The sequence below is a fragment of the Malaya genurostris genome, chromosome 3 (genome assembly GCF_030247185.1).
Source record: "Malaya genurostris strain Urasoe2022 chromosome 3, Malgen_1.1, whole genome shotgun sequence".
Taxonomy (NCBI): Eukaryota; Metazoa; Arthropoda; class Insecta; order Diptera; family Culicidae; genus Malaya; species Malaya genurostris.
The window spans coordinates 116,894,485-116,910,890 of NC_080572.1; the positions used below are offsets into that span (position 1 = coordinate 116,894,485).

General features: G+C 36.0%; 1 protein-coding gene across 2 annotated transcripts; it reads left to right on the forward strand.

The window, feature by feature from the left end:
- Positions 1-2,018: 2,018 nt before the first annotated feature.
- On the forward strand, positions 2,019-7,377 carry LOC131436236 (membrane-bound transcription factor site-1 protease). Of its 2 annotated transcripts, none has more exons than XM_058604856.1 (4): positions 2,019-2,998; positions 3,056-6,062; positions 6,139-6,426; positions 6,600-7,377. In XM_058604856.1, the coding sequence occupies exons 1-4, from the start codon at positions 2,552-2,554 to the stop codon at positions 7,067-7,069; spliced, it is 4,212 nt and encodes a 1,403-aa protein (XP_058460839.1). In that variant the 5' UTR covers positions 2,019-2,551; the 3' UTR covers positions 7,070-7,377. The 2 variants fall into 2 exon arrangements, with proteins under 2 accessions (XP_058460839.1, XP_058460840.1); XM_058604857.1 differs by having other exon boundaries at positions 6,139-6,431; positions 6,600-6,737.
- The last annotated feature ends 9,029 nt before the right edge of the window (positions 7,378-16,406 follow it).

Consider the following 16,406-nt stretch of genomic DNA (forward strand, 5'->3'; position numbering starts at 1 on the left):
GCAACTTATCGAAAACCTCCCAAATGGCTGTCATAATTGTACCGGCAAATATACGTCGAAATTGCTATAAATCTTTTGTGAAAGAAAAATTAGTGAAATGATTGATGCTCCCCGCAAGGCAAAAAATGCTAAGCCGAATTGATAACCTTGCTGTAAAAAATATATTTCTGCAGAGTCCGCATTATTTTGGCTGCCTCATGAATTTTTAGATCAGTGTGCGCAGTTTTCTTCAGTTTTAGAAAAACATTGATATAAAATTTAAAACTTGCAAAAAAGTTGTGCAAGATGTTTGAATTGAACGCAAAACTTGCAGACATGAGATTATTATCATAAAAGTTGCAGGAATACAGCGTTATATACGCAATGAAAACAAAAATCAATCAAATAATTTGTATTCGGTTTTCAATTCGCGAAAAAAAAATAAGCAGACCTGACATCACTTTTCAAAGATTATGAACGAAAAGTTAATTTCATCATAGTTACTCCCATAGTTATATATTACCGCTTGTGCAACTTGCTTTTGCAACTCCAGCACACTGACTTGCCAAAATAATACCTACAGTGCGTATCACAAAAGTCGGGCCCTCTAAGATAAATGACTATACTGTATTGTTGTTTAATTCAACTAGAAGATTAAAACTGATAAAACGTAGACAATTTCTTTCCGAAATATTAGCATGTTAATGTTTCCTGTTATTTAGATAATATATGTCATTACGTTGGGTGAACCATTTTCTATTCAACTCACTGTTACAATCGATGCCATATTGGAAAATATTCAAGAAAAAATCATTTCGAGATTTTTCAGGTTTAATTACACATTAGTTTGATCAAAATCGTATGAGAATTTTAAAGAATGTTTGAATACACGTATTTTAAACACCATCCCGATGATTCTCATAAAAAATAATAGACTGTTATTTTCACAGAAATTTGTGTACAATCATAAAAACACTTTAATTTAAAGGCGCTTGAAAATTTCGGGCGTACGAATACATGTTTCACCATAAAAATTCAGTTCGTTGTCGATTTTTCATTTACAAAAACACAAAAGATCAATTCTACAGTATGTAGCATTATCATTTTTCATGTGCAGATTTTTTTACAAGATCCATGTTTGTGTTGAGAGCAGTTGTATTGAAAATCAAATGTGAAACTTATTCATTAGAAATTAAGTTTGCATGTTTTTGTAAACGTCATTCCATTTCTTATTTACATTACGTAGTAGTTCTTACGAGTTTCACAATTGTTTTTCGCTGATTTTATTACTGCCTTTGTGATGGGATCGAGGCATGAGTTTTTGTATCAGTTGCACAATCGTTGTGAATAAATGTTCGTAATAACGGATGAACTTGAAAGTATGTTGCACAACACAGAAAAATTGCGCTTTTTCCATAACACAACAGTTACTAGAATAGTGATATAAACTAACTTGATAAATTGCAAAATCAGTAAAAATATACAGGACAGCAACTTAACTTGCTACTTGGGTTGTCTCGTGTAAGGGCCGCTAATGTCCGTACTCGACGTCCTAATATTAGTAAACTGATAAAAATTTGCACGATCTATTCATATGTAAATAGCACTTCAATTCAATATGCTTTTTCAATTCAATACATAACCGAAGTGATATGTTTGAGGATTTAGCGATAGTTCAAATCGAAGATAAACTCAAGATCACGATGTCACATACGATTCATTGTAAAATGTTGGGTCAGTAATCGTGAACCAGGAGACTCAGTGATAATGTAATTTTATTCACTCTTCGTTAATAAGCGTCGAGTAGCTCCGGAAAAATGTTATGGAAGCAATAAAAGTTAGAAAGGAAGCCTTCAGCATGTGATGATTTCAAGCAAAAGTTAAAATTAACCGCGAAGTGGTTCACAGCATTATCACATAATGATAGCGTGCAAATTATTTTCAGTGTTGGTTTTTTTTGCTGTGTAGATTAACAAGCACTTTTCTGGTTCTGTGTACAAACTGTGCAATAATAAAGCTATTCATGGACCCCTGGTCGTATTTGACACTCCTTTTAATCCATTGCGTGTGAATGTAATTAAAATAATATAAGATCGGAAAATTCGATTACGAGCTAATATTGTTTGTTATATGAAATCAACGATTTGTAATCAACGCATTAGTGCTAGAGATAACCATATCTATATTTACAACAATAAATCGCCGGAATGGAAGGGACTGGCGCAGAGTTTCGTGTTCTATTCAATCTGAGAAAGTCGACGTAATCAAGTTTTGTACTGTTCTTGTGATTTGAAAGGGTGAAAATGGCGAGAAAGAAATTGCGATTCAATGTGTTTCAGAAATGATAGACTTAAAACCACCGATGCTGCCGATATGGGCATTTATTCGCAAACGGGACATTCCGGTGGTGTCAGCGAATAGAGAAAATTAGAAATAGAGTGTATTTTCGCAAGAACGTGCGATCTAGTGCGAAAGATAATTTTTTTTCTGTATACGGAGGGGGTGAAGTTGCAGAGCTGCTTGTGTAATCAAACGGGAGTTATATTTATATTTGACGGTAGTGCTGAAAAAGATGAAAGTTCCAACCATAGGAAAGTTGTTCACCAAATGTATTCTTATCTTGTTTGGATTGCTCTTTTGTGATTGTACAAATTTTACCGATAGCTTCACTGGTAATAGTGAAGGCAACGGTGGTATCAGAAATCAAAATGATAACGTAAGCAATGTAGGTAATGTGACATTAGCACTTGCTAGTCACAATAATGCCATTGTCGATCCCCGGATAGGAAGCAGTTGCTGTGATAGTATCAAAAATAACGTCTATAGTAGTACTAGTAATAATAGCGGAGTTAGTAATAGTAGTGCCAGTAGTGATAATTCAACGAAGTGGTCTCCTCGGAGGCTGGTGGTGGAGTTTTCCACCAATGTTGTCCAAAATGAGTACATCGTCCAGTTCGATGGATACTATCGACGAGCTGCCCGAGAGAAATACATTAAAATTGCACTCAATGGATCGAAGGTGGGTTTTCTGTTATTCAAAAGAATTTCGATTCATCGATTGAATTTGTGGTTTCAGGTTAAAAATTGGCGGATATTACCTCGTTCGAATCCAGCCAGTGATTACCCGAGCGATTTTGATGTGTTGACCTTGGAAGAAGATGCTCAAATATCAATGGATGGAATCAATTTGCTGAAGTCGCATCCTTCGATTAAATCGATATCACCTCAGCGTATGGTTCATCGGACCCTGAAATATGTTCCTGTAGATATTTCTGTTTCTGATGTAGAGGAAGAAGAGCTTGAAAAAGATAATGATTTGGATAATGATCTTCCACTTGAGGAGGAGGAAGAGGAGGATGAAGAAATTACAGAATTCATCGAAAAATTTCGAAATTTCAAAAGAAAGCTATCTACAGATGCAAATGAGTTGAATGACAGCCGATCGGATGTCCAACAGATGGCTTCTCCTGTCGGTGCCGTTAACCGGCACACGAATCGAAGGCTTTTGAGAGCAATTCCAAGGCAGATCACTTCTCTGTTAAAAGCTGATGTACTTTGGGGAATGGGAGTCACGGGGAAAGGCGTTAAGGTAGCCGTTTTTGACACCGGTTTATCAAAGAATCATCCTCATTTTAAATCGGTTAAAGAACGGACGAATTGGACCAATGAAAAGACTCTGGATGATGGGGTCAGTCACGGGACATTTGTGGCGGGTATTATTGCGTCGTCGAAGGAATGTTTAGGATTTGCACCAGACGCAGAACTGCATGTCTATCGCGTATTTACGAATAATCAAGTTTCGTACACTTCATGGTTTCTGGATGCTTTTAACTATGCAATTCTGAAGAAAATTAACGTGTTGAATTTGAGCATCGGCGGACCGGATTTTTTGGATCAACCTTTTGTGGATAAAGTTCTCGAATTATCGGCCAACAAAGTTATCATGGTTTCTGCTATCGGCAATGATGGCCCACTTTACGGAACACTGAACAATCCAGGCGATCAGATGGACGTGATTGGCGTGGGAGGAATGGATTACAGCGATAATATTGCGAAATTCAGTTCGAGAGGCATGACAACTTGGGAGCTTCCTAATGGTTATGGGCGGCTAAAACCGGATATCGTAACCTATGGAAGTCAAGTGAAAGGCAGCAATCTGAACGGAGGTTGCAAATCACTATCAGGGACCTCGGTCGCTTCTCCAGTAGTTGCTGGAGCAGTTACGTTACTGGCAAGTGGTGTTTTCAATAGATTGGATCAAATTAATCCTGCATCAATGAAGCAAGCTTTGATAGAAGGAGCAAAACGACTTCAAGAGAACAACATGTTCGAACAGGGCCATGGAAAATTGAATATATTGAAGAGTATGAAAATTTTGTCAACGTACAAACCCAAAGTATCGCTTTCTCCGGCATATCTGGATTTTACTGAGGATTACATGTGGCCTTATACAACTCAAAGTCTGTTCCATACGAGCTCTCCCGTGATAGCTAATGTTACCATCCTCAATGGAATGGGAGTGATTGGTAGATTGATTAACAAACCGACTTGGCATCCGTACAGTAACCAGAACGGGCAGATGTTGAACATATCTATAACATACTCAGAACAGCTGTGGCCATGGTCCGGTTGGATGGCAATTCACATCGGTGTTAATGAGTTAGGTCGAAGCTTCGAAGGATTAGCGCAAGGTCACATCACACTAACCGTTCAAAGTCCGGCAGGTCCTGGAGAGAACGAAGCACGCAATGGGACGGTAAGTTTCCCGATCAAGGTGAAAATCATTCCGCAACCGCCACGGCATAAACGAATCTTATGGGATCAGTATCACAGTTTACGTTACCCACCTGGTTACCTTCCCAGAGATAATCTGAAAATTAAATCAGATCCTTTGGACTGGCGAGCGGACCACATCCATACAAATTTCAAGGATATGTACACGCATTTAAGAAACGCTGGATACTACGTAGAAGTTCTCGGAGGTCCGTTCACATGCTTTAACTCGAGCAATTACGGTACGTTGCTAATCGTCGATCCTGAAGAGGAGTATTTCCATGAGGAAATTATCAAGCTGAAGAACGATATTCTTGAGCGCGATTTGAGTGTGATTGTGTTTGCCGATTGGTACAACACCACCGTTATGAGGAAAATCAAATTCTATGATGAAAATACCCGACAGTGGTGGATCCCGGATACTGGAGGTGCAAATCTTCCCGCTCTGAATGAATTACTTCGTGATTTCGATATTGTCTTGGGTGACAAAGTGGCCGAAGGATATTTCGATATGCGCGATCATCGAATGTATTATGCTTCCGGATGTAACATTTTAAAGTTTCCTACCGGTAACACGACGATTCTGATAGAACGCGATTTGTTTGATCAAGGTTTGGATATTCTACTGCCGGACGAAAAACGGCAAAAAATTCGGGCAAAAACTGCAATACTAGGATTGTTACAAACTGATCACACTTATTCAAAAGTTCAGCCTGCGACACCGAATCCGGATCCGATTATTGGGTTCAACGTAGAACTCGATGCTGACCGTAGCGAGGAAGGAAAAATCGACAAGGATTCAATAATCAACAAAAGAATTTTGCTCAGCCAAAAATCATTCCCCGATGACGATGTTCCGAATGAAGGTGGAGAACAAAGACCGGAGTTCGAAAGTAATGTGATTGGTAATCCCGATTTCGACGCCTTGAAAAACATGGAAGACGAAGACCCAGACGATATTCAGAAGATTCAACATCCGGAAGAGATAAGCCAACTATTGTTAGAAAAAAAGCAAAACTTCACCGGCGAGAAAATTTTGATGGTTGAAGTACCTCAGACGTTCCTGAAACTACAAGCGGATCATCCGAAATCTACCAAGTACAATGACAGTGGTAAAGAAGAGGAAAAGAAAGGCCGAAAAATGGGAGGTCGAATAGCTATCTACGGTGATTCTAATTGTCTCGATTCGACACATTTGGATAAACCGTGTTTTTGGTTATTGGATTCGCTGTTGGAATACACCATGACTTCGCATGTGACAAATCTGCTGCGGGATTTGAACAGCAGTCGACAAAGCGACATTCTTAGCGGTACGTTTATTGATCGGTTGATTTTGTTGATGGTTTTCAGTAACGAATTTTGTTATTACCCTCATTTTTCTCACAGATGCCAAGCCACCGATGCGGTTGGTCAACAATAATTTACACCACTACTCGAAGGTGCTCGGTCCAGGCAATGAGAAACGGCCACTTCCTCGGTGTCAAGAGCTCAAATGGGACCAGCCGATATCGTTGAACATGACGTCTCTGAATGCGTACGGACCAAACGAACGACTTTTGCTGTTACAGCAGCAAGAGTTGTTACTTCAGCAGCAAGCCGCACAACAAGCGGGAATGTTTGGCAACGAAATCGACAGCAACGTTAATCTATTCCGCAAACTAGAAAGTCAAAAAGGTGAGGTATGTAGTTTTCGTTAGTTTGGTGGAGCAGTGTTTTCAAAATTATTAGCTTCCAGTTAAATCCAGAAAATCATTCATAAAATATTATATGTTGTAACCTGTAATCTTCGTTCTTGTGCTCTGAAATTATTTGTAACTAATACCAAAATTTTTTATTATATTCGACAGCAACCGTAATAAGCGCAAATGACGAACCTGATGTCCCTGGATGGCGGAATAAAAAAACCGACAAGATCCCCCCAAACGCTCCGAATAGCTTTATGAATCCGTCAGCAGCTCGTCCCACGGCTGGTATGATACCCATGAAAGTACCGGTGATTGATCCACGATTAGCTGGTACGGCAGCGACCGATCAACAACAGTTTCATCACCAACAGCAGCAACAACAGCTGAATTCACAGCATCAACCTCCGGAGTCTAGGCAGATGGACAGAGATCAGTCTGTTGGCTACGAAGGGATGGACTTTGCCCTGAGTAGAGACCGGTTAAGCAGTTCGAACTTTCAGCTCACCTTCAACTGGTTCCTAACGATGTTGTCTGTGGTACTGCTGCTTCTCTTACTCAATTGGATACGACGATCGAAACGCTTAACTATCAAGCGACGATTCAATTATATTCTCAAAAAGATCGGTTTTTGAGAACGGTAAACCAAAAATATTTGTTGACAGTTAATTTTTAATAGATTCCTTACATGCTTGTGGTTCAGTTGGTTCAGGTTTAACGATTTTGAACATAAAACTCAGTTTAAATATGCCGGATTTGGTCCAAAGATTTTGATCATTGGTTCATTTAGTTTGGCGTTTTATTGCTTACAGAATATATCCTAATCGGGATAGCTGTGAAATGGAATAAATAGGAATTTTTACATACATTATGTAGAATTACCTCAGCGGATGAAGATAAACTGTATTAATAAATTCAAACAAACGTTTATTTTTATAACGAATGTATCTTTCATATGTTAAAAAAATTCCGAAAGCCGTTGGACCAGTGGGTTTTTGTAAGTAGAGACTACTTTTGTAAGGTATGAACTCGAAATAGACTTAGACGCTCTATCAATGGTTCGGTAAATCGTGCTTGATTTCAAGCGTTGCCGTCGTTCGATTTTCGGTAAAAACAATGCTGCCTTCTACCTTGTAGGATCGAAATCATATTATTTGTAGAATTTTTGTTGACAGTTATTTGAAAGGTACACAGTTGAAATATCGCACGATTATAAAAGGTGATTTTTTTGAGGTTAGGATTTTCATGCATTAGTATTTGCTCAGATTTTTTGAGGTTATGATTTTCATGCATTATTATTTGCTCAGTATGCTCTGACATTTCATCATGAATAGACTTACTAACGAGCAACGCTTGCAAATCAGTGAATGGGCCCTAGAAAAGTTGGCAGAAAATCCGCTTTTTTATCGACAAATTTTGTTCAGCGATGAGGCTCATTTCTGGTTGAATGGCTACGTAAATAAGCAAAATTGCCGCATTTGGAGTGAAGAGCAACCAGAAGCCGTTCAAGAACTGCCCATGCATCCCGAAAAATGCACTGTTTGGTGTGGTTTGTACGCTGGTGGAATCATTGGACCGTATTTTTTCAAAGATGCTGTTGGACGCAACGTTACAGTGAATGGCGATCGCTATCGTTCGATGCTAACAAACTTTTTGTTGCCAAAAATGGAAGAACTGAACTTGGTTGACATGTGGTTTCAACAAGATGGCGCTACATGCCACACAGCTCGCGATTCTATGGCCATTTTGAGGGAAAACTTCGGAGAACAATTCATCTCAAGAAATGGACCGGTAAGTTGGCCACCAAGATCATGCGATTTGACGCCTTTAGACTATTTTTTGTGGGGCTACGTCAAGTCTAAAGTCTACAGAAATAAGCCAGTAACTATTCCAGCTTTGGAAGACAACATTCCCGAAGAAATTCGGGCTATTCCGGCCGAAATGCTCGAAAAAGTTGCCCAAAATTGGACTTTCCGAATGGACCACCTAAGACGCAGCCGCGGTCAACATTTAAATGAAATTATCTTCAAAAAGTAAATGTCATGTACCAATCTAACGTTTAAAATAAAGAACCGATGAGATTTTGCAAATTTTATGCGTTTTATTGTTTAAAAAAGTTCTCAAGCTCTTAAAAAATCACCCTGTATGAAAGGTTTATTGATAACGGAAAGATAGATGAGAGACATCTATGAATGGCGGCCTGTCAGAGGCTACTGGTCTTGCTAGTGGAAGTTCTACAAAGTGAAATATTTCAGCAATCGCCGTGAAATCATGAACATAGTACTATGTTGATTTCAAGTATGTGAAAAGAATAGAGTAGAATCGTCAAAATAGGCAGAAAGAAAAAATGATCAAATATGATTAGAAAAAAAACCATATCGTGGTATAATAGTGCCTTTCTCTTGCTATTTAAACAGTCTTATTAAAACATTTGCGAGATTCTTTCCTATATCTATAGCTTTCAAACGAGCTTAGGGTTTTTTAAATTGGTTCTTTCATCTCCGAGAAATTTTGGTGCATTAAAAACCACTGGGATTTGTCTGTTATGTTACATATTAAATTACATCTTTCAAGCCACAGAAATGTTTGCCAAAATCGTGCCAAATATGATTAACATTGATAACTTTCAAATATGCTTAAGTTTATTGAAATTCGTTGAGTTATCTTCGAGAAAATTCAGACGATGAAAAATGTGCAGATAGTCGGTTATGTCACTTATGCTATTATATCTTTAGAGTCGGAAGTAACAACCATTTCATTTTCGAACTTGATCCACAGTAGCTTTCAAATGAGGGTTAGACTTGTAAAAAATCGGCTCTGCCATCTCTGAGAAATTTGAGCGATAAAACAGTACGTTTTGTCGGTTACGTCCCTTATACGGAACTAGAAGTGATAGTCATTTGTTTTTCGATCTTGATCAATGATTCAACAGTAACGTTCAAACGAGCCTAAGCTTGTTGAAATCGGTTCAGACATTTCCGAGAAAATTGAACAGTAAAAATCTTTGAAAAGTGCACACTCACATACATACACACATTTTTCGACCTCGTCGAGCTGATTCGAATGGTATATAACACTATTGATCTTCGAGGCTCAGTTCGAAAGTCGGGTTTTTCAGAAATTCTATAACCTTTCTTTTATTATCCACCTTTTGGTGTGATGAAGCCTTTTGTCGGAAAATGTCTCTGTGTGTACGCTTGTGTATGTGTACTTTTCAAACATTTTTTTAATGCTCGATTTTCTCGGAGATGGCTGAACCGATTTCAACAAGCTTAGGCTCGTTTAAAATCTACTGTTAGGCCATTGATCAAGCTAGAAGATCAGATAGCTGTCACTTCTTGTTCTGAAGATATCACTGTAAAAGTGACGAAACCGACAAAATGCGCTGTTTTTTACCGCCCAATTTTCCCGAATGTTTAGCCGATTTCAACACACTTAGGCTTGTTTGAAAGCTACTTTTGAATTATGGATCAAGTTCGAAGATCAAATGGCTGTCACTTGTGGTTCGGGATGTTACAAGATATAAGGGACGTAATCAAAACAACGCATTGTTTTTTAGTGCTTATATTTTTCGGCTCTGCCATGATTTGTACAAGTTTAGGCTTAGTTTGAAAGCTACCATTGAATTTTGGATGAAGTTCGAAAACCAAATGGTTGTCACCTGTGATTCTAAGAATATAATAGCGTATAAGTGACCTAACCGACTAAACGTTCATTATTCATCGGCTGAATTTCTTCGAAGATTACTCAATGAGCGTAGGTTTATTTGAAAAATAACAATGTCAATCAAATTTGGAAGGGTTGTGGCGAATAAATCCCAGTGTTTTTCAAGGCAACAACATTGGCACATTGTCACCAAACTGAATTACCGGTAGCGACACCTGCCAATGAAAAATGGAACCAAGAAAAGGAGGGTTCTTCTGAAAATTTTCATATCGAAAATAGTGATTTGCAACGATATTTTTGTTTATTCAAAATAGATATCAGCAATAAAAATAAACTCGGAGTAGAAGAAAATCGATTCCAAAGTGATTACTACTACTTTTTTTATAGTATAAACTACGAGTAAACATGAAAAATCTTCAGAATGTGTGAAATTAGGTAAGGTTAGGTTTTTTCGGAACAATATTTTTTTAAACAGATACCAGTGTATTGCTGATTTCTCGAGTATTAGAATGGTAGCGATCGAGTACCATTTATTTTGGATACTTTATTTGTTATTTGTTTTATTCTAAATAGTTAGTTTATCGTTAGTTTTTGCACAATTAATTAAGATGTTTCAAACGAATTTGCCCGTTTTTATAAGAAATCGTTAAAAAGGTGAAGTAATCAAAAATTTTCCTACCGGTTTGACAGCTCTTGCTGAAAGCATCATCTCTGAACAAGCTACATTTCATTTTAGTGTCATTGTGCCAATAGCCATTACAAATTTGTTATTAATAATTTATTTCTTAAGTGGTTTGACAGTTAATTGTCATTGATTATCCAATTTACAGAAGTTCGGTAATTGTATTTTATGTCGTTTTCGCTTGAGAAAACTGATACTGACCCAGAGTAGTTTCATTAAACAAACACTTTTCGCTAATCTGTGTATATTTCGCACTTAGCAACCAATGTGATATAAATATATATGTTTCTATCACATTGCTTAGCAACGGGGGTCAGAGCAAACCTGATACAAAAACAAGGTTCGAAACTGACTCGATTTTCAGTTCAACAATGTTGAAACTAGGTTCGAAACTGGCTTCAAACAAACGGTTTGACAGCAGTTACAGTGTAAACTGGGTTAGGTTTTTTCTCAAGCGAAAACGTTATTAATTACACACTTGATATTATATTATATCCAAATTCATCGTACAACTTGAAAATTATTTCAAAAGCTTTACAAAACAGCGCGATATCTGCAAAATTTCGCATAATTTCATAACGATTAAAGAATCATATCTTATATTTATCGAAAGTTTTCGTAAATAAAATTACCGAACAGTAAAATTAAATCGAAGTGTGTCAAGCTGAATTGAACGAGTTTAATTCAATATCGTTTTCGCTTGAAGACAATTGAAACTAACCCAGCTCCAACACCAAGTGGATTTTTCAATTATTTTAAAGAATTTCAATTTCAAATAAAACTCAATTTAAGGAGCAAGCAAGCAAGCGTATGAGTAATGCCAACAATGTGTGCGTAAATACAACTTCCGGCGATTCTTTTCCTGATTTTACTCAATAAAATTTCCATATGGTTGTAAAATAAACCAATCGGTTCATACTGCTTAAAATTGCAATTCACGAAAAGCGAAAATCTTAGTCTAAAACTCTTCTGTTTTCCTTAAAACTGCTCGAGAAAAATTATTTCAGTTTCAGCTTACTTTCACTGACACATTTGATTAGCAACAAACACATTCCTATATGGATTTCCTCTTGCAGAAATTATTGCGATATAAAGATTTACGTACCTTCTATTAGTAATTCGGCAAAAAAGGAACCTTGAATTTAACACGCGAAAGGCAATGGATATGGAATGTTGTCGTAAAACTGTTTATTTTTCCGGCAAACTGCTTTTGTAACAGAAAATATTTAGTTTTGTTTATTTTGTGTAGCGCAATCTAATACAAATGCATTTAAGCAGTGTTGCTAAATTTTTTATTAGGGAATTAATATCTACATTCATAAAATTAGAGTGCCTATAACCAGAGTGACGACATCTCATCCGTAATGCTGGCAACAATTAAAAACATTCCATTAGCTTTACATTGAATTGACAGGTCGTTTGCTCGTTTGGAACTGGTAGCTGTCATTCCAAACGAACAGCTGTCGCCACTCTGATTATAGTCACTCTACATAAAATGTAAGCAATTTTCCATCAAACGTTGGTGAAAAATTGATCAAAACTGATGTTTTATCCAAGATGTCAGGCTTAACATTCATTTGAGAATAAATTATTGTGAAAAAAGATTGTTTGAATCTGAATCGTGCACTCCTCTTTGATAAACTTGGTGCACACAGATCTATGGCATACGTACCAAATAAAATGTACGTTATACTCAAATTACCAACACAAGTTAACTTGGTTTACTCTCGATCCTTAAAATTGAGATTAAACTAGTTCAACTGCGTTGACACGAACTACTGCAGTACTTTAAAAAAAAATGAAGATGAATTTCAGATGAATTGATGCCAGATTTTAGCAATTCAAAGTCAACAAAACCACTATAACACTTATTGTAAATCCTGTTAACACAAATTGTAAAGAAATCTGTTTTGAGCCATTTGGAGTTAATTAGTTTTTTTTAAACTTTACTTATACAAGTACTATTTATTGGTGCCAAGAAAATATTTTGTGGCTCCCAACCCCTGAAAAAGGTTCCCAACCCCTGAACATTAAAATAATTACTGAGTTGTGTACAATACACGACCGATAGCGATGACGTTATGAAGTTATATTAATGGTCACGGTTCTAGGTTTTAGATACGAGGAATAATATTCTTCACAGAATATTTTCACTGATTTCTAGTTAAAATGTTTATTATTTGGAAAGTGCATGCGTTATTGTGAAGAACGATTTCGATTGTTTCGTATACTTTCGTTGTATTGTCATATTTGATATTTGACTTATTATTATTATTATTATTATTTTTATTATCATTATCATTATATATATATATATATCATTATCATTATATATATATATATAACGACCCGTACCCGATTAAAAATTTAAAAAATTACCCGTACCCGACCCGTACCCGATCAATAATAAAAAAAAATTACCCGTACCCGACCCGTACCCGATAAAAAATTAAAAAATTTACCGTTACCCGACCCGTACCCGATTAAAAATTACCTGTACCCGTACCCGACCCGAATGAGTAGTAAAAAGTTTACCAAAATTCAGGATGGAAAAAATAAAGTGTTTTAGATAGCGAGCTAGATAGAGCGTATCAGGCTCTAGTTTGTAAGTAAAATACATTAAAATGCTTGTTTACATTTAAACATATAAATACACTGTGAAGCATGAATAGATTTCCAATGTCTTTGGTACTTTATACTCATTTACAAATGTCAACAAAAGGGAGTAATATCTACTCAAATTTTTCGAGAAGCATATTTATCCAAAATGTCGTAATACCCGTTGTATTCAATTTTGGGTAGGTATGGTTTTTACGAAACAGTGCGACTTTTGATCCAATTCTTTAGAACCACAAGTAAGCGTGCTCATTATCTTGACACACAAATAAAAATTTACATTAGAATCACTTGAAAAATCATGAACATCCCCTAAAATTAATAGAGTATCATCGGTTCGTTTACGTGAATTGACCAAACATCAAATAATTCACGTGTATTCCCGGTGTGAAAAATTCAATTTTGAAAATGGTGAACTGTGAGTCCTTCAAGTGTAAGTAGTTTGAACATTTGTGAGAAATTTTTTTTGATTACATTTTTTTTACTACAAAGCAAATCAACGAGTGAACACGGTGATAATTTGAGCATTTCGCGTGAAAAGATTTTCACCCGTACTTTTGCGACTGCCACGCATCGAGATTTTCAGTGAAAAGAAACGTAAACTAACTCGAAGTCAACATTTCAAAAGGGCCTAAAAACAATTGACAGATTTTCTTTGTTTACTTTCTCTTTCGACTATATCTGCGTTATTATACAAACGTTCGTTACATATTTGGTAATGTTGGAAACATGGAGATATTATCTTTCATTCTACACGAATACTTTGTAGGTACACGTGAAAATTAAAGAGATATTCACAAAAGAGAAAGTAAACAAAGAGAAACTCTCATTGGTTTATGTGCCCTTATGAAATGTTGACATCGAACTGGCAATATAGCTCAACTTGCTGTGCCATCAATCGGTGTCATTTCAAGTGAGGTGACACCACCCAGAAGTGAAGAATAAGAAGAACTTCTATGCAGATTTTCTGAAATAAATGTTCATGTTTTTATGGGTAGAATCCTAATGATTTATATGTAAATTTTGAAAATCTCCAACCAATATTTAAAATAACCGTTTTCTGTTATCTGAATGTGATATGAGTACTACACTACATTTTATATATTAATCAAATAATTTTTACTGGATTGTGCATTGAACAGCTTTAAAATGGCAGTCCATTAAAACCTACGTGAAAAGTAGGGTCTGGCCGCAACATCTCAGAGCTAAGGCAGTGTGTCTTATTAAATATGTTATAAAAAAGTAGGGTGGAAAATATTCACATAACTTTTCACGTAACTATGATTGATCGTTTTTTTTTTTAATGAAGAAAAGAAATGTTTTTTTTCTGGAAAAAGATGCCAGTTTTCAGGTCTAGTTCTAGGTGCGAATGTCAAAACCCCTTGAATCAAATTGTTTATTTTTCGGAACAACTGTTTTGCAAAAAAAAAATCTCGTCAACGTGTAAACATATTTATGTAAAGTACAAATGGTCGGTTAATCGATCAGAAAAAAAAATTTACCCGTACCCGACCCGTACCCGAGTGAGTAGTAAATTTTTTTACCCGACCCGACCCGTACCCGAGTAAGCAGTAAATTTTTTTTACCCGTACCCGACCCGTACCCGATTGAAAATAAAATTTTTTACCCGTACCCGACCAAAAACCCGTCGGGTACGGGTACGGGTCGGGTTTCGGGTAAAATACCCGATACCCGACCATCTCTAATATATATGTATATATATATATATATATATATATATATATATATATATATATATATATATATATATATATATATATATATATATATATATATATATATATATATATATATATATATATATATATATATATATATATATATATATATATATATATATATATATATATATATATATATATATATATATATATATATATATATATATATATATATATATATATTATTTAGCTCTATTTTATTATGTATTGTTGTTCGCCGGAGTACCGGACTGTGCGTTATAATAAACGTAAAATAAGAAACATAAAATTAGTTTTTTATCTACTGCGTGACAGATTAAAATCAAAACCAGGTGATATATGAATAAATGATTTCTGCAGACCGAATACAGCACCGTTCGCGTCGTAGTTGGTACGTCGTATTGGCAACGTGAGAAAGACACTATTACGAAGAGCTCGAAATTGAACATTGATAAGTACGACTGGAAACTCATAAAAGAATACCAAAGGCTTCTTGTCATGGTCATGTCAAAAGCTATGCCAATGAATAGTAAAACCATGATTCGGAATGATCAGGAAACGAGCTATAATTTCATTAGAACTATATGTATTCTCACTTTAATTAGGGCACAGTCGTTTCTACTCAAACAAAACGTTGCTCAGTTAAATTTAATGCAAGTTATCTTTTGTCACGCTACTATCGGATAAGCTTCTAGCCAGCCGGAAATTGTCCGTCGCGTAGATAAGAAAATTCAAATTTAATGCTAATTTAATAAAATTTGGAAACTTTCTTCCTTCGTCTTGATTTGTGATTCGGCACTTTGCACACGGGAAGAAGATAAGTTTGACACTTGCTGTCTGGAATCGTTCCAAAAGCAGGGTTTGAATGAGAATTTAAATGCATGACACAATTCGAACTTTTGCGCAGACTGGAGCCGCTTTTCAGCCATTTAATGACCAATGAATAGAAAGAGGCTACTTGACATCACTATCATGTTGTACATGTTGAAGTAGGCGTCCAGAGCATTGGAGAAAACTGCTTTTAGCACTCTTGGAAGTGGTTTCAACTGAACTGACCTATTACTAATTGTTGAAATGACTCTTGAAGAGTATATCTTTGGGTATTCGAATTTTAAGCTGCTATAGAACCAGAATTTTACGATGATTTGATTAGTGCATTGCTGAAAATGAAGAAGTTCAAGATGATGCAATCGATAATCTAATGCAAACTTGAAATTTTTTTATGGAAATAGTCATTTAAATATTATATTACAATTCTACAGATAGAAAGCAACATATTTGCTCATG